Source organism: Pyrgilauda ruficollis, unplaced genomic scaffold, assembly GCF_017590135.1.
Source record: "Pyrgilauda ruficollis isolate IOZ18807 unplaced genomic scaffold, ASM1759013v1 scaffold201, whole genome shotgun sequence".
NCBI classification, from domain to species: Eukaryota; Metazoa; Chordata; class Aves; order Passeriformes; family Passeridae; genus Pyrgilauda; species Pyrgilauda ruficollis.
The window spans coordinates 72,166-93,315 of NW_024519319.1; the positions used below are offsets into that span (position 1 = coordinate 72,166).

At 43.7% G+C, this 21,150-nt stretch overlaps 1 protein-coding gene across 1 annotated transcript in view; it reads right to left on the reverse strand.

Moving 5' to 3' along the window:
• The window catches only part of LOC121353384 (protein bicaudal D homolog 1-like), a gene marked incomplete at its 3' end in the record, with an annotated part of 82,545 nt that extends 61,436 nt beyond the window's left edge, over positions 1–21,109 (reverse strand). The window contains exon 1 of the mRNA XM_041467187.1: positions 20,729–21,109. Within this exon, the coding sequence (XP_041323121.1) occupies positions 20,729–20,941 (213 nt within the window). The remainder of the gene's footprint in view (positions 1–20,728) is intronic.
• Between the last annotated feature and the right edge of the window lie 41 nt (positions 21,110–21,150).

Sequence of the window (21,150 nt, forward strand, 5' to 3'; positions counted from 1 at the left end):
ACCATAACCTGGCAGTATAATATCTACTAGGAATGCCCTGTCTAATCAAGAATTCTTTTAATAAAAAAATGTGTTAATGTGACTGCAGAAAATTATTCTTTTCAGCACAATTTCCATTTAATCAGAGCCACTAGCACAGAGATTTGCTGCTGGGCAATAACCCTAAATATTTTTAAGCATTCAACCCTGTTTTATTTCAGAGAAATCATCATAAACTTAACAGACTGTGCTATCCTTAAAGCAAACCTTACTTATTTAACATATACATGTAAGCAGAAACAAATGGCACAGAACATAAAAAGCTGAGGCCTAAAAACCAGGCTACTTTATGTCTGTAACAAATATTGCACCCTAAACTATCAGTTAAAATCTCTTTGAAGACCATCCATGATGAAATAAGGGCTGTACCCAGCAACTTCTTCAGGCAAGGGGAGGTACACAACACAAAACCACCTCCACTGAACTCAAGTCCTTTCACCAACCCATCCAGCACCCTGCAGAACACAGAAGCCTCATCCATCAGATTAAGGCAGGAGGGAAAGGAAACACCATCAAAATATTTCATTTCATACACTCACTCCTGTAGAGCAGGCTACAAATGTTCACATTCATGCACTGCCTGACACAGAAACATCACTAAATTGTCAGCTAACAAGCAGGAAAGTCAATCTCTATTTCAATTCTATCACATATCTGACACTTGGTTAGCCCAGAGGATCAACTCAGCCTGCAGCCAAAATAAAAGCATAGTTTTGTGCTGAAATTACCAAGTATTCTCTTCCACTGCTGTCTTTCTTTCCCTCAGAAAAGAAGATAAAAACTTTGACATTTTAGGATTCTATGCTTAGAATTTTATGAGAGAGCTAACAAGAGAAAAATTACTTCTCTAAATATCATTCTCAACCACTCGCCAACAGATAAGAAAGCCACAGAGTTCACCCCTTCCCACACAGCCTCAGAAAAAAAGGATTCCAGAAGCTCAGTTACCACCCCCAAGTTACAGCTCCACTGCTGAGCTACTAAAGCTGTAGGACAGAAGAAATCACATTATTTAGGCCCTTACTTACCCAACCAGGGCTGAGAATACTCTGACACCTTTCAGGAGGCACCAGCAGAGGCAGCACATTTTACACAGTCAAGACAGACACACAGCAAAGAGATTCCTGACCACACAGGAAACAATGCAAAGCCAGGTAAATGTACACTGATAAAAATGCAGAATCTCCTCCAAAGGAAAGCAGGACTCACAGTGCTGAGGAGACTCCCCAGATATCCCAGAACAGCCAAACCCCTGTTCTGGCACTTACCCAGCTGGCAAGTTCTGCCAGGCCAACAACTTCTCCTCTTCTTCTCTGGCAGGGAAATAAGTCTCCATAGAACAGGCACAGCCAGCCAACCAACACAACCTCCCCAAAAGCCCCAGGAGCCCACCCCAGGACAGCAGGATGGACAGCCTCCCTGGTTAGTGTGAGCCCACTTCCACCTGCAGCATCACTCCAGCACCTGGAGGCTGAAGGCAAGCAGAGCAGGCAGCTGGGGAGATGTCATCTCATTTCTTCACTGCAAACACGGCAGGGTTGTTTATTTATTTGTTTCAACCTCCCTGAAGCCTCAGAAACCTTCAGAATAAGCACAGAAGACCCTAAGCCAAAGCTTAATCACAGCACACTGTCAGCTGGCCCTCATTGAGCTGGCCCAGCCTTCAGGGACACACAGCTGAAGCAGACAGACTGCCTGAAGCTTTCAAACCCAGCTGTTCTCTACTTTCCATGGCACTGAAAACATACAGATCAAAGCACTAGTTACCAACTCTGGTGTGAAAACTAAGGCAGGGAAAGAGTTCCTTGAATATTACTTAGGATCAGTCTGTAGCTTTTTAATCAGAATCCCCATGACTTCTCTGTTGTAACCACAGGACATCTCTGCCCCTTGAGACCTACCTCTTTTCCCTTCTAAATTATAGCCTATTAAAAAAAAAAAAAAAATTAACAAAAATTCCCTACATATCTCTTTTCCACACAACATTACTGATTTTTTTTTTTTTTTTTTTGTTAAGGACTGGACACTTTCCTTTTTACATGATGTTTCCAGAATTGCATTAAAGAACAATCAGCAGCGGGCAATGAGGAAGATCTCCATAGGTAAGGGTGAGTAAGTAAAGGCAGCAATCCCTTATTTTAGCAAAACAACAGCAGGATTAATGAGTACCACTGCAGGCTTAATTATTCCTGTGCTCTTATGGTGGGACTTCAGGGAGAGTGAGACTACCTGGTCTCTTTGAGTTGCTGTAAATTCATTCCTGTAAATGCCAAATGTGCAGAAAAACTGGGTCAGCCTGGTTTTCTTCAAACACTCCAAACCAGCCTCTTATCCTGAGGTGCTCTCCCTGGAAAAAATGCTGTCAAAATTCAACATCTCTTTAGTTATTTCTGCATGCAGAAGATGGGGGACCCACCCCTAGCAGCACACAAATGGCTTCACTTCCAGTAAGGCACCAGCAATGCAGCAGAAGCCACCAGCAGATTTCATGTACCCATGCACAGAAATTCTCCTGTCTCCTGGCATGTTTGGCACTAAAACTGTCACCTTACTCAGTACTGAATCCTTGTGAATTCAAAATGAGCTTCTTCGTGCCTGTGTACAGCTCAAATCAAAGCTGTTCTCACTCAAGACTTGTGGGAATGTCTGTGTCATTCATAAATTATGAACTAGACTTCTTTAAGCCGTGGTAATTACTACAGGTATGCAGCACTGCACAGAAATGTGATGTTTACAGAGCAGTGCTTCACTAAAATGTCAATATTATAAAGCCTGTAATGGATTAAATTATTCTGGATGAGAACTTGAGCAGATATGAAACAAACTAGCTTTTTTGATGCTGACAGAGGCAGCACAATTTACCAACTGTAAATTACAGCTATTTTTCTGCTGCTTTCTTGCCCTCTGTTGCATCCATTACAGAGCATGATCACCTGCACATCTGATGAAGATTATCCTAGAAAATAGTCTTGCAATGCAGTACACTTTCCTTCACAACCCTCTAAAGGTATTTAAAGACAGAAGAAATATTTTGGGAATGTGTTACATTATTATGTCCAAAACAAAACAAACAAACAAAAACTGTTGCAGAAGACACAAACAATAGTTTCATTTTCAGAAGAAATATTTTGGGACTGTGTTAAATTATTATGGCTGGAAAAAACCCAAACAAACAAATAAAAACTGTTGCAGAATATACAAATAATAGTTTCATTTGAAATTGATACCTACTGCAACTTTTCCCCACCACATATTTTTTCAAACTACTTTCTACTGCTATTACAAAGAAGGTAGAAACCCACCAACTCCAAATGACATATATACACAAAATTGATACAGCCTGGGAAATAAAAAAGGCTTCCTTTGGAATTGAAAGGCAAAACCACAATGTATTTTAAATTGCTTTAAGCTTAATTTTGAAACTGTTTCATTTCAGTCAGTTACAGATGGAAGCCTAACTTGTAAATTATGGCCAAAGTTATTGCGACCACAAATACAACAGCAATTGCTGCAAATTAAGATTTTTACGTTTGTTTGAGATGCCATCTCATTCCAATTCCTGCTGAACATTTATATACTTCCACGAATCAGTGTGCAGAGAGAAAGAGAGGACAGGGGAGTTGCTGTTTATTTACTGTTGCTTGTTGAGGGAAGAAGAACCAACATTTGTCCATTTTCTGTCCTGGTAGTGGTGGTTCACAGCCCTCACAGAACAACCCAAATTACAGCCATGGCAGATGCAGCCCTGTGTATCTCAGGGGGAAGGATGGACATTTTAGGGGTCCTGTTGGTCCATGAGTCTGCCCCCTGAATGCTGTTTGTTCCTGTAGGATAAGAGGCCTGCATACATCCAAGTTTCATATTTAGATGACACTTATGACTGCATAACAAGGAAAAATTACACCACCAGCACTCTCCATCAAGATATGGTTAAACAAACCTTTAGCAATGAATTCATAAAAACAAAAGCAATTAATTTACTGTGCTCATCTAACACCAGTATCCCAGTTCCAGCTAGTTCAGGAGGTCTTCCACAGGTATTAAAAGTTAATTCTGCTAGGGACAATCCAGTGTGCAGCCTTGTCTGGTGAAATGCTCCTTTTATAAACCTGATGCTCCTTTTATAAACTCTTGTTCCACATTCTTTTATTTCACCTTTTGGATGGGATGAGGGAATTCAAACAGAAAAGCAAAGATCCTCCATAGATTTCACATGTAGACAGTGAGTTTTGAAGCCACTTTTAAGAACTCCTTTACTCAGATTCACACCACAGCTGAAGAGAAAAGGACATCTGGAGGTCGTCTGCATTTCAGCATGGAAGGTGAGCCAAGTTCAGAAACGCAAATTTAGGCCTATCCAGGGCAGACAAGGAACAATTCTTACCCTGTTTCCTATGGAGTAACTTGAAACATCTTGATAGCAAATTATGATCGAATTTGCTAAAGGACACAGATTGCAAAGGTGATTAATCTCTCCTACCAGTTCTGTAAAAACAGGCAGCCAACAGTAGCTGTCTTGACATTAAATTAATAAAAAAAAAAAAAAAAGCAGCAAGAATATTAATTTTCCTTTTCAAAAAGTAATATGCAATAATTTTATGAAAACAGAGGGGTTTACATCTCATAAAGACAACAAGACAACCAAACTACAAACTGCAGTGCCAGGACACCAGGACATTTTTGACTCAAAAGGCAGAGCACTGTGCACTGAGTCACCAGTGCTTCCAGTCTGCTGCCAAGTCCTCCCATCAGAACACCTTATAGTTCTGGGAATGCCATAATGAAGTCACTGTCAGAGCTGTGTGACTTGACACTATGAAGAACCAAGTTCTTTGCCAGCATAATTCTGTTGATTTCAGGAGAGGTGCTGCAGCAGAGAATTCAGATCATAATTCACAGTGCTGTCATGGAGTCCGAAATTTTTATTGAAAAAATACAGCCTGAAAAAATATTCACTGTAACTGGCTCTGCATACCTAGTGAGAACTGATAAAAATCACATTCTGTATTAGCACCAGTGCTTTTGGCTGCAGCCCACAACATGACCTTTATAAAAATAAACTGACCACCAGAAGAGATTTTGGGCATGAGTATGTTAAAACACAAAACTCCAGGGTAATTACTATGGTTACCAGAGCAGAAAAGAACATTGATTTTAAAAAACAACTCAGGGACGAATATCCTCCTCATTAAATACAACCTACCAAGGATACTTGCATTCTTGCATTGCTTAGTGGGAGCCCAGTACTCTAAACCCTTGGATCATGACTGACATTGTGAGATTCTCAGTCAGTCATCTTCACCATCATGGCACCAGCTGTCAGCTTCCTGAAAATGTCAGCTTTGTGCTCACTGAAGGAAGAAGGTTCTTTTTAGTCAGAGTAAAAAAATTTGAAGGAATAACGTACCCTTGGATACCTAAGTTTAAATTTCAGTCATTACCATCTTTTTCGGCAGAGGTCTGGCAAAGAATAAATAGAAAGTTGTGAAAGAAGCCTCTGAAAGCCTCTAGAGTTCAGTTACCTTGATATCTGGGAAAGAAGATGGACAAGAGGAGCCTTCAGACCAGGATGAGGCATGTGGACAGGAGGATCTGTGTCACACTGCTCCTGGCACTGCGCTCCCCCCACTCAGCAGCCCATCTCCATGGCCAGATGCCATCCCTGCTGCCACGGGGATGAGGAACAGCTGTTGAAGGACTGTGATGGGACAAAGCAACCAAATGCTTTATGGCAGCTCTGGGCCCCAGAGCGCACACGGGCAAAGGCAGGGCTCAGATCCAACACACCTGCAAACAAGAGCCCTCCTCTTGCAGCTGCAGCAGCTGGATCACCCTGATCCAGCAGAGCACAGCTGGTTCTTGTGTGCCACGCATGAAGTGGGTGAAGGGCAATGAGGAGATCACTAGTTTGCTTTGCTTCTTTTCACCTGATTAAAAATCTGGACAGTTGAAACGCACTTTTTATGAGAAGAGTCTTTAATCAAACAGGGGTCCATTGCATAAGAGCTTGATGTTACAACAAAATATGCCAAACCAGTGAACCATCCAACAATTTAGTTTTGTGATTTTCCACCACTGCCTAAACAAACAGAGCTAAAGGTTTGTGACAGCTGCTTGTGTTTCGACTATCTCTTTCAGGACCTCAAAGTTCAAAACCACATTCTAGAGAAGCAACTGGCAGAAGGAAATTATTTCTAACAGCCCATCCACAGAAGAGGCCCCATTTTATTATTAATTACTCATATTGCCATAGAACCTAATTGTCCCAGGCAAGACTAGAGGCTCATTGTGTTAATTCAGTACAAACAGGAGGGCAAGGGCAGGCCTTGCCCCAAGGACTTCACCCTCTACAAACTTCTGCTCCAAGCTCCACGTTAACCACTGCCAGCTCTGCAAGAAGCCTCATCTAGTGCTCAACACACCCCAGGAGATTTTAGCTGGCCTGAATTCCCAAAGAACTCCAAAAGTCACACCTCACAGATTTAAATGAAGATTTCCCATGTATTCCCATTGTAAAGGTCATCCCACATGCTGGATGTCACTACAGTAAAGCCTGTCACTTAACTTTTCCCCATGCAGCAATAAGAACAAGGGGTACTTTGTGGGGTGAGGCTACCCATAGACAGCAGGCAAGGAGATGCATTCCTTGCAGGGAGAGGTGGCTGGAATTTAGTTTCTCCCACCAGCAATGAACAACTAGGTGTATAGAAAGAGCAAAGGAAAAATTAAGAGTTTCAACCAGCTGCTGGGATTAGTAAATGCTGATGTGAAAATCTCAGTCTCAGCAGAGAAGAGTTGTGGTTCAGGAAGAGATAAGTGGGAAGCAGTAGGAAGACCGTAACCAGCTGTGGGATGGCAGCCAGGAGCAGTCAGCTTCCAAAGGGGGAAAGAGCAAAGCAGAAAGGGCAGCTCAGGGTGAGAGATGGGGATGTATTCCAGGACCCCAGTACTCCACACGCTCTCTGTATCAGCAGAGTATGTGGGAGGGGACCACAAAGGGACAGTACAGCCCACAGGGAATGGGATGCTCTGATGAGGTGCCAGTGATCTCTAAGGGAAACCCTGCCTAATAATGAACTGAGAAACTGAAGAGGTTTATCTAAGTTTTTTTCATCCTCCTTTTTCCTTTAGCTTTGATTGTGATAAAGTAGCAAAACTACCATTACACCATTCCTAAATGGCCTTACTGGTCACCCTGGTACCAGTGGGAGACACTGCCAGTGCACACCCTGGGCAGTGAGCACAGGGCACTTGATTGCTCTTGCTTTCTGGTTGACCAGCTTTTTTAAATGGAAGGATTTGGAAGATAAATTATTGGACTGAATCTGAGAAAAATCCATGTCTTCCTTGTGATTTAGTCACAGATTTCATTTGAAATTATGGCTGAACAACCTATCCCACCACAGCTTCTGGACGTCTCTATTACTTATCTGTAAATCCCCCTTATTATTCCTTAATACCAAATCCCTGACAAAGTCCTGCTTCCATAGTAAAATCTCCATTCTTCTATTTATACACCTGCAACTCCTTGTCCCAGGCATTGCAGAATCCCCAGGTGTTACTGTCATGCAATAAATAACAATTTATCCCACCCTGCTGGGACTCAGCGTGCCAAATGCCACTCACTGAAGGAGCAGCACTCCGAATTTTCAGGCTGTTTCTGCTCTCCCGGAGTGCAGCCTGTGCTGCCACAGGGTAACAAAGAACTAGACCTGCTTACTAACAAAACCACCTTTGAACAACTACAACCGGCATAAGTTGATGGTTTTTTGCACACTACTCTGTGTGCAAGTGACACTTTTCAGACACACACGAGTAGTGGTTAATTACTGCAGCAGGTTTGATTTCACCAGAGTCTCTTTCCACTAAAGACCCCAACCAATGTCAGTGCCCCTGGAGGCTGGATGTGATACTCTGGCAGCAGCCAAGGTCATGCTGACTCACTCCCTCTGGCTTTTCCCTGCATCCATCCAGTGCCAGTGCTCTGGTAAGTGCTTGACTATTCATTACACTGCCATTTGCAAAGCTGCAATTCCCTTCTCCACAGACAGCACAAACCATCGGACTGCAGGCTCCTAAAAGTGTTGCTTATCAGATTTTGGACACCTTTTCAAATGGTAGATTACTTTCTGCTACAAAAATAACTGATGGCAGGAGAAGAATCTCTGCTGCTGGGTTTTGGGGCAGAATTCAGGATCCCCTTTCCCAAACCCGCTCCTTCCGACTGGAATATTTGACAAGCCCATCCTTGAGTGATGGCAACAAAGCAGCAGCTCTCAGTAGCCAGCCCAGCATCAGCTGGGGGTGCCTACCTCAGGTTCTCACTAGTTCAGAAACCAGGGCCCACACTTCAAGAAACATCTTGCAACTGAGAGACCTTTATGGAATAAAAAGTGAGCACAGCATGCTCTCCACCTGCAGCTCTGTCTGTTATACCCAGGAAAATGGTTATGTATACCCAAACAAGGCTCATTTTAGGTTTAAATGTCTTCTCATCAGTCTAATCTGCTAAAAAAGCAAATTCAACAACCATAAAAACACAGGCATGACTCTGAGTGTCTCTAACATCAGCCCAGGAACCTGTGAGTAAAGTACTTTTCCAACAGAAGTGCTAAAACTATAATCAAGGTATCATTGCATTTTCTGTTCTTGAATAAATATCTCTCCACAAGCAATCAGACAGAAAATACTTTAAATTACAAATCATGACACAGTATTAAATAACTACAGCAAAAATATTTCAAGCCAGGAGCCTATGTATCACAACAATTACTCAGGTATGTGATTTGTAATTTCAAAGTATGTGGGCAAAAGAAGTCTAGAAATATAGGTTTCAGTGCAAAGCTGCTCAGCCTGCTTCATAAAGCAAACCCAATGTTTTCCAATACAAATGAAATACAGACTTTGGGGACAAATTTCCAAATCTGATCTAAACTTGATAATTCAGTTCTGTTACTTTAATGTGGATTTTATTTTGTGAATACAAAGCATCTAAGAATCTACAGCATTACTGTAACATTAAATTCAGCACATTTGGAAGAAATGTTGTCCCTCAACTGTGTTGTTCTAGATTTGCTACTATTTTTACACAGCTGAGCTTACAGCATCTTAAGTGAAAGTTTTGTTATTACCAGATGGCAACCATCAGCCCTTATCTGGCAGAGAAATTAAAAGCTTACCTAATGCCCAAGAAATGGAATTACCTAATGCCCAAAGCAATGTACTCCTAACAATGCCACGAGACTCCATCTCCCTTACTGGTATACACAGACAATTACATTCCATCTAAATTCTGTTTCTCTTCTCTAACGTTTATATACCATACACTTTATTTCACAGAGCAGTCCTTCATACCATATCCTTACAATTTACTTTAAAATTTGTCACCAAGCACCTAGATTTATGACCAAGATTTTATGGATTAGTAATTGATCTAGTGCACATTTTTAGCTTACTGCAGATGGAAGGTCCGTGTCAGCTGAAAACTCCTTCCTTCAGATTTCTGCTGTGTTCTGTGTTTGGCTGTGGGGGCTTTTTCACCTTGTTCTTACACATTTGGGGCTGGTCAAGTGCATGCACATAAGCAGTCACAGAAGCTCAGCAGAGTTATGACAACTCATTTAGCTACAAGAACAAAGATCACATGCTTGAGACACAATAATTATAATTATCCCAGTTCTTCCCACTTTGGTGGGAAGAAATCTGAATTTTCAGTTTGTAACACATTTTATCCCTTGCATCTTGATGACAGTGTTGTTTGCCAATATGTGGTAGGCAGAGATTCAACAATAAATCACTGCTTCCTTTTATCTTTGACTTACCCATGGAGGCAGGACTTCAGCATTGGTCTTGGAGTCATACCTGCTAAAAATGATTCTTAGGCACAGCCCTGAATAGAGGGTATATTGTTAGAGATAGCATTCTTCACATGGGACGCTTAAATCCAACCTTTCCTAACTGTTTGTAGGTGGGAATTACAAGCAGTTATCAAAGAAAGAAAGGACAATGCAAATGTTCCCTTCAACTAAACTCAGGTGAGCTCTGCGTGTTTGCCATTGCTGTGCAGTCACCTGGAATTATCCAGAACCAAGCAAACATTTAATGCCTTGTAAAAACTATAATGCATTCAGGGTATGAACAAAACTTTTCCTACTCACCTAAAAAAAAAAAAAGCCCCACAAGCTTGTCTTTATTAATACTATTTATTATAGGAACAACAAGCTACTGAGAACCCATATTTAATAAAAAGAATCACAGATTCAAGCTGGACAATACAGTTAAGTATCTTGGCATAGCCATCAAATTGAGAACCAGAGGCAATGACTACACAGGCACTTTAACCCAATTGTGAGCTCTCCCATCTGCCTCCAGACCAAATGCTCCAGTTCTCTTAACACTCAAAAGGTTGTCAAAAGGTTGAGAGTTCTACCTTTCTGGGCAGGGCCAGGATTCAGTGCAGTTTGGCATCCTGCGCCTTGCCTTGTGGGTGTGACTAGACAACACTCCAGTCCTGAGAAGACAAAATCCAAATCATGCTGTGTTCATGTTTGGCCAACAGCCAAGCTTTTACAAATTAATTGTTTCACCAAGACACCTGTTCTCTTTGCCTGACCCAAATTCCTATCTTTATCCTTAAAAGTCTGCTTTTGTCTTCCTATCTGAGCTTTACAACTACTAGGAGCTGGGTTTCCCCCTCTAAGTATCCAAAACAGAAGTTAAAACTGCAGCTATTAGCAGCTTCCAGCTTCCCTCCGTGGCAATCAGTCATTAGCCAGTGATGACAAACAGCACTGTGCAGCTCATTCTCAGTACACTGACATTTAAATCCATCCAGAGTGACTAAGGCATCCAAGGAAAGCCTGTTTGGTGCTGACAGACTTCCCAGAGTACAAATCAAATGCACAGCACTGCCCCTGCTACCTTTGAGCTCTGAGATATCACAGAATTAAAAACAAACAAACACAGACAAAAAACCCAAAACACCAGGAAGGAAAGTTTATATAATTCAGCTGAGACATCCCCAGAGGTGATTGACTGAAGTGAAAGGTGACCAGCTCTGCTAACTGAGGATGTCTTTGATGCTTCTTGGCTCAGCACAGTGCTGTCTCTATCAGCTGGAGAACTACTGGCTGTGTAGATGGGCTGAAGACAGGGCAGAGGAAACTGAGGTGTGATTCAGGGGAGCAAGGGTGTGGAGAAGGTATGGCAGCACCACATGGATAATGGGCCCCATTCCCAGTGCTGATCAAAAGGTCTGAGTGTGTTATCCAACCTCACTGGGCATCAGATGTCCTGTATAGGCTTAAACAAATAATTCCAGAAACCATACAATATTTATACTTTCTTTTTAGAAAGGGGGTTGAGTTTCCTAAAGCCCTATGGAAAGGTGTCTTCTTCCTTTGCATCCACACAGCCAATCTGATTTTAAAGCTGCCCTAAAAGTGATCTTTCCAAGGATGATATTAATGGTGAGGCTGCTACAAAGCAGAGTGGACAAATCCTTGGTTGTTTCATTTTCAGTCCATGCTAAAACAACATTTCAAAGTATTTTGAAACATTTCTAGGAGCCACTCATGTCCTTACAATATCTGAGCATAGTATGGAAGGTCTAATCTGCCTAAAATGGCCAGATTTCTTACATTCACACAATGACAAAAAGGCTCTTTAATATAAAAAATTCAGTTCCACATCTTAGAGAGCAGCAAATGGACATCAAGTAAGATATAGGGCAAAGATTGAAAAAAAATCTAAAAGCACATAAACCATCATGAGCAGGAGACAAGCACTGTGCAAGAATGAGAATGAGGCTGCAGACAGAGAGGGAGGAACCCCAAGAGGGATGAAGAAAATGGGATTGGACACATTTCAGTCTTAGTGAAAGCCTTTTGGTGTCTCATAGGTCTGTCCCAAATCCATAGATTTAGGACAGTGGCCTGCTCCTTCTTTTAACTACCAAGTTAATTAAACTTTGATAGTGAAAGAAATTCAGAAGCATAAATATTATAATCTCAAAATTATTTTAAATACTACTCTCTGCAGAGAAGTAGAGACACCAACAAAACACTGGTCTGCAACCTGGCTTAATTTCTACCTGCCTACCTCAGCTTCAGGCTCCTGCCCTTGCTCAGGCACATTTTTCACCTTCTGACCAGTCCCAGCTACTTCCATCTGTAGCTGGTCTGTACTCACAGACTGCATTCACAGTACAGTACAAAAAATTGCTGGTTTCTCCTCATAATTATCTGCTGTGAGAGATGCAAATGATAAAGGGACAAAGGGCACATTCATGTCTCTACATACTATATCAATTCCTCTAAATTAGGCAAATACTCTCTCTCCTCCCACATAAAATGAGTGTTTTTGATTCTCAAGGAAATGAGGAAAGAAGAAGGCTATGAAAGTCACAATGAATGTAAGACAGCTCAGCAGGAATGAATGCATGCTTTTCAGTCTCTACCATTATAATTTAAAATCATCCCTCCCCCCAAAAAAAAGTACAGTACAGGATTGTACTGAATTAAACATTACCCCCTCAGGTATGAGACAAAGAGGGAAGGGAAATCTATAACAGAGGCAAAAGGGAAGCAGGGGCAAGTGGCAATTTGGATTTTACTCTCATTGTCCATATGGAGAAAACACTGATGCAGAAACTTAAGAGGTACTGAAGAAAAACCACATTTAATCTCAAGAAGAAAGCTCTTCTTCTAGAAGCCCTCACTCAATACAGCCAGAAAAACACAGGATCTTGCATGCATTTTCCTCCAAATGCCAACTGCATAAGGTATATAAAAGTTGCCCAGGTGCAAATTCACTCTGACTTTGAGAATGCTCCTCATCTTACCATGATGAATGCTCACAAATTACTGTTTTATGCCAAATCTTATTTTCTCCACCATTGTTTTGCCCCTCTTGCACTTTCAATGAAGCCAGGTGTTTGCCCTGAATGCTGCTGCCCACACAGACTGCACACACACACCCTGAAAATAAAATCCACTAAGCAACACAGAAGGGAAGGAAAAAGTATTTCACCTAAAGGAAGGTCAAAAGATGGTAGCAAATTATTTCTTTTCTAATCCACTATAAAAAGACCTAATTCCAAACAGATGGGGACCTTCAGATTAAAATCTCTCCTGTGACCCCTAATTTTACATTTGTAAGCCTTACACAGGAAGTAGTTCATAATGATAATGCGTGGCTCACCCATTAACACCTCAATCAGTCATATTAGATTTGGTACTAATCCGATATTTACTAGAAAATCTATGGAAAATTTACTTTTCTGTGACATAAAATCCAGTTGTAACTTCCATTCATCTCTGAGGAGTTCAACCCAGATGACTGATTCCATCAGAATTTCTCAGATTAGAAAGAGATTTATTTGATGAAAGAATAAAATAAAAAAATAATTTAACTATTGGGAGAAAACAAACTGAAGATTTAGATTTATTTTGTGAATACATGAGCCCCCAGTGTTGAAAGCTGACCATTCCTGCTAAAGGGCTGGCTATCATAGGAGGACTAATATTGCATGTTCATCTGTACTGGCTGCTAAGGATAAAACACAATTACCGAGAGCAACTGGGAATACAGGTTCCTGGAAAAAAACCCAAAAGCTTCATCTACATTTTTCTTTGCATGCTGCCAAAGCTCCAACAATAGTCCTAATTTCCCCTAACATGATTTCAGCTGCTTATGTTTTCTGTAGGCTAATGCACAGGATTCATTTCCTCTTGGAGGAAGCAATCGTGATGTAATTTGATGAGCATCTCTCTTAACATCAGTATCCCCCTCTTCCCTCTGCATTCACTCCTCTCCTCATGATGACTTTTAGGCAAAGGTAAAACAGTTCCCTGGGAGGTATTGTGAATCAGATGATGAAACCAATCTGGGTTACAGACAGCAAGAACCCCTCCTCAGTTATTTTTAACTGAGGCTAGTTTCCTACCCTGCTGTGACAGTATGAACAGTTGCACAGCTGAGAGCCAGAACAGGGGCAGGAATGACAGAGGGATATGTAGGATTGTCTTGCTGAGAGATGAGCACATCAAACTCCACCCTTAGTAACCCCAGGTCACTGCAGACTTAATAACAAGCAAGAGAAAATGAAATTCAAGCACAAAGTGAGGCTGTGGGCCTGCTGACAGTCACTGTTTCCAGGCAGGACCTGACTGTGTACAGTGTACAGTGTAACTCACAGCAACACATCACTCGAATTTAACTGTGCACAGTGAGCACCCTTAAGAGACTTTGCACGGCTCAAGGCCCCTTGCTGTCTGCCCCCTTTCTCCCCTAGTGCAACCTCCTCTCACAGCAGGACCAGCCCTGCACTCAGACCAGGTTCCTGAGGGCTGTATCCAGTTGGGGCTTGAAAAGTTCCATGGAAAGAGACTGCATGGCCTCTCTGGGCCACACTTGGGACTGCCTGTGCTCACCAGGAAACAGATCTACCTTAAATTCAGTATGAACCTGTGTAGTTTCAATTTATGTCAGTTATCTCTTGTCTTCCCACCCTTCACAGAATCACAGAATGGCTGCAGTTGGAAGGGACCACTGGAGGTCAGCTACTCCAACCTTCCTTCCTCCAGGGAAGGAGATTCCACAACCATTCTGGGCAACCCCTTCCAGTGCTCAGTCACCTGCACAGTGAAGTTCTCCCTCATGTTAAGGTGGAACTTGCTGTGCAACAATTTCTGCCCATTGCCTCTTGTCCTATTGCTCAGGAGCCACCAGGAAGAACCCGGTCCATCCTCTTTACACCCTCCCTTTAGATACTACTGACATTGATAAGGTCCCCTCTCCTTTGTCTCTTCTCGAGGCTGAACAGACCCAGCTCTCTCAGCCCATCCTTGTAAGAGAGATGCTCCAGTCCCTTCACCCCTGTCACCCTCTGCTGCACCCACTCCAGGAGCACCGTCTGTCTTGTCCTGAGGATCCCAGAACTGGACACTACACTCCAGATGTGCATCACCAGGGCTGAGTAGAGGGGCAGGATTCCCCGCTCAATCTGCTGGCAATGCTCTTCCCAATGCACCCCAGGACACCACTGGCCTTCTTTGCCACAAGGACACTATTCTGGCTCATGGACAGCTTGTTGTCCAACAGGACACCCAGGTCCTTCTCTACAGAGCTGCTTCCCAGCAGGTCAGCACCCAGCCAGGTGCATGGGGTTATCCCTCCCCAGGTACATGATCCTTCACTTGCCTTTTTTGAATTTCAGGAGGTTCTTCTGTGCCCATCTTTCCCATCTCTGTCGAGGTCCTTCTGAAGGGCTCACAGCCCTCTGGGGTATCAGCCACTCCTCCCAGGTTTGTGTCAGCAGTGAACTTGCTGAGGAGGCATCTGCCCCTTCATCTGAGTCACTGATGAGTAAGTTAAAACAATCCTGGACCCAGTACTAACCCTAGGGGGATACCACTAGTGACAGGCCTCCCACTAAGAGGTACAGGGCACTTCCACAAAACACCTGGCTCTGACATCTCAATACACTTTGTGTCCATGGACAGGCTGATGCTGGGTCCCTCACACCCCTCTCTTTCCCAGGCTGAAGAAGCTCAGGCCCCTCAGCCTCTCCTCACAGGGCAAGTGCTTCAGCTCTTGACCATCTTGGTGGTCCTTTGCTGAATGCAGCCCAGTTTATCCGTGTCTTTCTTGGATTAAGGGCACCCAAACTGGAGGCTGTTTTCCAGGTGTGGTTTAACAACTGCCCGCTTGAAAGTGATAACCACTTCTCTCAACTTACCAGCTCTGCTTCTGCTACTAAAGGTCCAGGATGCTGATAGAATTCTCAGTGTCAGGACACACCACTGTCCAACATTCAGCTTACTGTCCTCCAAGATTCCCTTTGCCACAGACCTGACCCCCAGTCAGTCAGTCAGTCAGTCAGTCCCCAGCCTGTAATAACTGAATGTCCTCATCTCTGAGCTGGGTGCTGGGCAGCACTGCCTTTCTGACTGACACAACGTGAGCAGGCACCAAGGACAAAATGGTGAGATCAGGATGAGATGCCGAAAATGTTTTGCTTCATCCAACACAAGCCCACAGATGCTGCCACTGGAAGGAGTTGTAAAGATATACTGAGATGGCAGTAGTTCACAGCTCCCAAGTTCCACATTTGGAACACATTCAGCTTTGGGGAGAATTTAGAACATCTCAGTGTGATTTATGAGCCGCTTCACACTTTCCTAAGCATCCTATGATGTAGACAGGCATGTACAAGAACCCACATTTAAGAGGGCTGTATTTGGGATACTTTCTGGGAGGAGCCTCCCTCTCCGCCAGCCTTTTTGGATCCAGAGAAGTCCCACCAAATTTACACTTCAAAGATGGAAGAGGCAGTGGTGATTCAAGCAGCAGGAGGGTGAGAGGTTTTGGAGAACAGTGGGGGAGCTGGAGGGGTAGCATCACTTCAGAAGAGGAGAGATGGAGATTGAGTCACCTGTGCTGAAATAGTGCGAGGAAGAGCAGAACAGAAAAGAAGCTGTCAGAGAGACCTTCAGCTCTACTCCTCAAAAAACTCTTTCAGACACAGACGAAGAATTACTTCTGGAAGCCCTATTAGTAAACCAAGTAAGCACTTCCTAATCATTGATACAACATTTCTGTGAGGTAAAGAAAACAAACACCTGCCAAGGACAGGGCTGCCCACCACTAGTCTCGTTTCCAAGTATTTACCATGGATAATTTGCTTTTAAATAAAGCAAGCACCAAACTGCCTGGAAATCAGATAGTCAGTGCCCTGTGCAACCCAGAAGAGTTTGTCTCCATAGAATGAAATATATAAAAGCCAAGAAGCCAAGTGAGATATTGCCTAAATTAGTCAGTCAGAGAGGGAGTCAAGGAGAGGAACAGCTGCCATGTTCATGATTTGATTCCCCTCTTCACTCTCTGGAAGAGTCTTAAAGGTGTAAAACTTATTATTCAGTATAAACAGAACAAGACGATTGGGGATAAAAGCATCATATAGTCAACCCAGGACAATTCCCAAAGAAAAATCTCTGCTAGGATTTCCCAGGCCTAACTCTTGCAGAGTTGGACACCAAAGCCTTCCATCCCCATTTAATCATGAACAGATATGACTGCTATTTCTCTGCTTTAAAAACTTTATGGAGCACCAGTGTCCAGTGGCTGATCAGAGAATCATGGAATGGCTGAGGTTGGAAGGGACCCACATGCTAAAGCAGGGACAGCTACAGTAAACAGGCAAGAAGATCAATATGAAGCCATTTTACACTTCCAATAAAAGAAACAGAACTAACAACACACATTATTCTTACAGCAAATGCAATATGAACATGTAATGCCAGATATAATAAAACCACTGGAAGATGCTTTACATAAAAGATGATGGTAATTAAACTCCCAACTCAGCAAGACAATGAAAACAAGCTACCTTCAATCCCATGGCTAATAGCAACAAGTCCTAGTCTCTGAATTTTTACAGACTATAGATTAAAAGGCGCATCAGCTAAAGTATCATTTGTAACAGGGGCCCTAAAATGATAGTGTTTCACCAAAGATCCAAAATTCTACTAGACTGAGATGTAATTGACTAGAGAAACATCATTTTCAGACAGAAAACAAAAACAACCCAAACCCTATCAAAATTAATAAAGCTTTAAATATTAACAGTGGTTTTGAAACATAAATTTATCCCATGGACCAAAACATCAAAATCTTAGGCTAAAGCAGAGACCTCTGAACACAGCTGAAGAAACATCAGAGGTTACCAAAACAATTCATATTGCAGAGTGGATAGCATATATCCTGTATACAAGTATTAATATTTAATGTAAATGATTGTAATTTGCTTTTACTTCAACATTCTATAATGGCCTTAGTTTCCCATTTCACTCTGCAATGATGGAAATTATTGTATAGCAGAGGTATTGCCATTTATATGGAAAAGGACTGCTGATGTCCAGTGGAGTTTTGGATTGCCAAGGAGGATGGGAGAAGACTTCAGATCCCAGTCTGCCAAACCATGGCTGAGTAAAATTAAAGATAGGCAGCTCTTCAACTGAGTAATACATACAATGAGGTCCTAACAACAGAACACAAGCAATCAATAATAAAACTCTTTAAAAACTAAGACTTGTCTCAAAAAAAGTCAACCCCAGTAATTGAATCTGTTTAGAGGTGGTCTGCAGAAGGAGAAGTAATTGTCTTAACAAAATCCTGGCCACCCTCTTGCCCCTACTATTCCTTGGGAATGGACAAACTGCTTATTCTAGAACAAACCTAAGGCCTAGATTCTATGCCCCAATATGGCTTCAAAGAGGATGCAAATGCAGTGAAGTAGGAGCACAGCACAGATTCCTGAGTCAGTCGGTCAGTCTTGGCATTCGATGTCCTACCATTGGGCAGAATGTTCTTGCAAGGGCCTACTGGACAAAGGACACAAAAACCCTCCTACACACATTTTGGATGGTGCTTTACTAAACCAAAAATGTGTCTTTGGATTTCTCTGCCCCCTTAAGAGCTTTCAGACAGAACCCTACAGCCCTACATCTACACTCCACAGGACAATTTGCCTGAACTATCTGAACTCTGCCTCACTGGTGTTGCTGGAGGCACCATTTGCTTGTGTCTCACCATTACAGGCCTGACTTGTGCTGAGGGAACTGTCATAATGGAGGTGCTAACACAGAAGTAGAAAACAGATTACAGCTACAGGAAGAGCTAAGAGAAAATTCTCCTTCGCAAAGTGTGTATGCAGTAAGAATCAGTGTGGTTTCTGCTATAAAGGTTAAAAGCAAGAAAACAAGTGCTTGCAGCCTAGGCAGGGAATGGAAATGCCCTACCTAAGGAGAGCTCTGGAACTGAGAGCCCTGGGTCTGGATTGGAAACTGGAGAAGCTCCACTCTTGTTTGGCATCAGGCAAGCTACGGGGCTTCTCCTGCTCCTCCCTCTGTGAATATCCCCTCAGTATCCATGCTGTGGCTGGCACAGCATGAAGGCATGGCCCCACAGGAGATATTCTGGGCTGCAGAGCATGCACTTCAAGGACAGGTAAACAGGAAGAGTTTGTGCCCATCTTTGATTTCAATTAATTGCATTGACTAATCCCTCTAGTTTCATAATTTCAACTCGATTCCTTGCACTAGCTCTTCTATCCATGGACATGTGTCATCCTGACTTCTCATCAGCCTTCTTTTGTACATGGTTATGGTGGGATAACAGCTAGCTGCAGCTTTGCTTATCTCCTTCTTCTTCTTCCTCTTTTCCTTAGAAACTGCATTGCACTTTGCCCTTTTAATTCTGTTCCTCTCTTACTGTCAGGTCATTTCAAACAGCACTGCCTTCGTGCCAGTGCCAAGTTATGTATCTCTATCCCTCACTCTGTGATTACTAGTTTCAAAAGTTCTGAGCCTACTCCATAGGCTCAGGGGTGCAGGAAGGCAGAGATCAAGTTTAAGGAGACCAATAGGTTTTCTGAAAAACAGCTTTATTCTTCATATTGAAAATAAAATGTTCTCAACTCTTCTGGACACTGAACCAAGTCTGTAGCATAACTCATTTACCTGCAAGTAAAATGAAACCCTTATTTTATTAAAAACACTTCTAGAAGGGCATCAGTCAGTAGTCTAAAGAACATAAAGAGAAATAACCTAAGTTTTTTAAGTGTATTTCCTCCATATGGAATATGTTCATGATTTCTAATAGAAATGTCATTAATTCTAACAGAATTTCCGCACATTCTATATAGCAGGGGTGGTTTTTTTATTTTGTTTTGGGTTTTTTTTTTTGTAGAATAAAAAGATACATTCTAAATTTAGGAGAATAACTGTTTAATGCTTTAGCTTCTGTTTACAAAACCTAATCAGTTACACTCTGAGACGGTATAAAAACAGCATGAGCTGTGAGTGCTGCATACGTGTGCACACACAGCCCTTCCATAGCTCCCACGTACGTGCTCTGTTATCAGCCTCAAGTTACTTCCCTAAAGGATGAACAGAGGGAGGGTGATGATTTGTCGGAGACAGAGTCATGTTTAGCAGAGCTGAAAGGCAAGGTGTAACACCCACCTACTTCATACTTTGAGTGTTACAAAAACACATCTGAAAGACAATCCCAAATCACTCCGCTAATCATATATTTCACCCTTTCAGCATGACGCAGAAGTTTAATTTCCACTGATGGGTGACCTCGAGAGTGTCCCCCCCCAATGGCAGCGGTTCCCCTCACTGGCAGACTAAAGCGGGTCTATAAATAACTTCAAAAGGAATTGTCTCTCTCCTCACGCACTGCAGACAGCTGTTTACAGAGATCCCGACTCCTTATGCACTGCGTTGGCCCAGCTCTCATCCCACTGGTTCCTTTGCTCTTCCCAGACAAGCCTCGGGCGATGCGGTGCAGGTAGGAGCGGGGGGACCCTCCCCTGCTGCAAACGCCTGTTCCCACAAGTTGAGGCTGCCGGCGGCAGCAGCCGGAGCGCAGCCCCGGGGAAATTTCTCAGGGCAAGGGGGCTGCGATCTCGTGTAATCCGTCCTTAAGCTCCACGGTCCCGGCCGATCCTCGGCCCCGGGAAACCCCTCCTCCCCGCGCCCGGAGCGGAGCCCGGAGCCCGCAGCCGCTCCTGGCCCCGAGCATCGCGTCCCCGCTCGCCCCCCGGCAGGGACACGCGTGGGGCGCCCCGCACCTGCCCGCAGCCCCCGGCGGCGGGGCCAGACAAAAGCCCGGGCTGGCTCACCTCCTTCAGCTGCTCCAGCTCCTGCTTGAGGCCGTCATACTCCGCCTCCAGCTCATCGTACTGCTGCTTGAGGGTGAGCTTCTCCTCCAGCACCACCAGCCCATACTCCGCCGCCTGGATCTTCTCGTGGGTCGTCTCGGAGAGCTCCCGGGTCAGCCGCTCGATCTCGCTCTTGTAGTGGTCTGCGCCCTGCAGCACCTCCTCCGCAGCCATAGTCCCGCCGGCACTGCCGCGCCGCCGAGCAGGCAGCCAGGGGGCGGGCGCGGCCGAGGGGCGGCACCGGCACGGCCGGCCCGGGGATGCACGGCCGCGGGGATGGGGATGGGGTCGGGGCTGCCTGTGGCAGCCGCGGCCCCCTCCTCCCCCGCCGGCCGCCCGGGACGCGGCGAGGCCGCGCTCGCCTCCCCCGGCCCTGTGGCGGC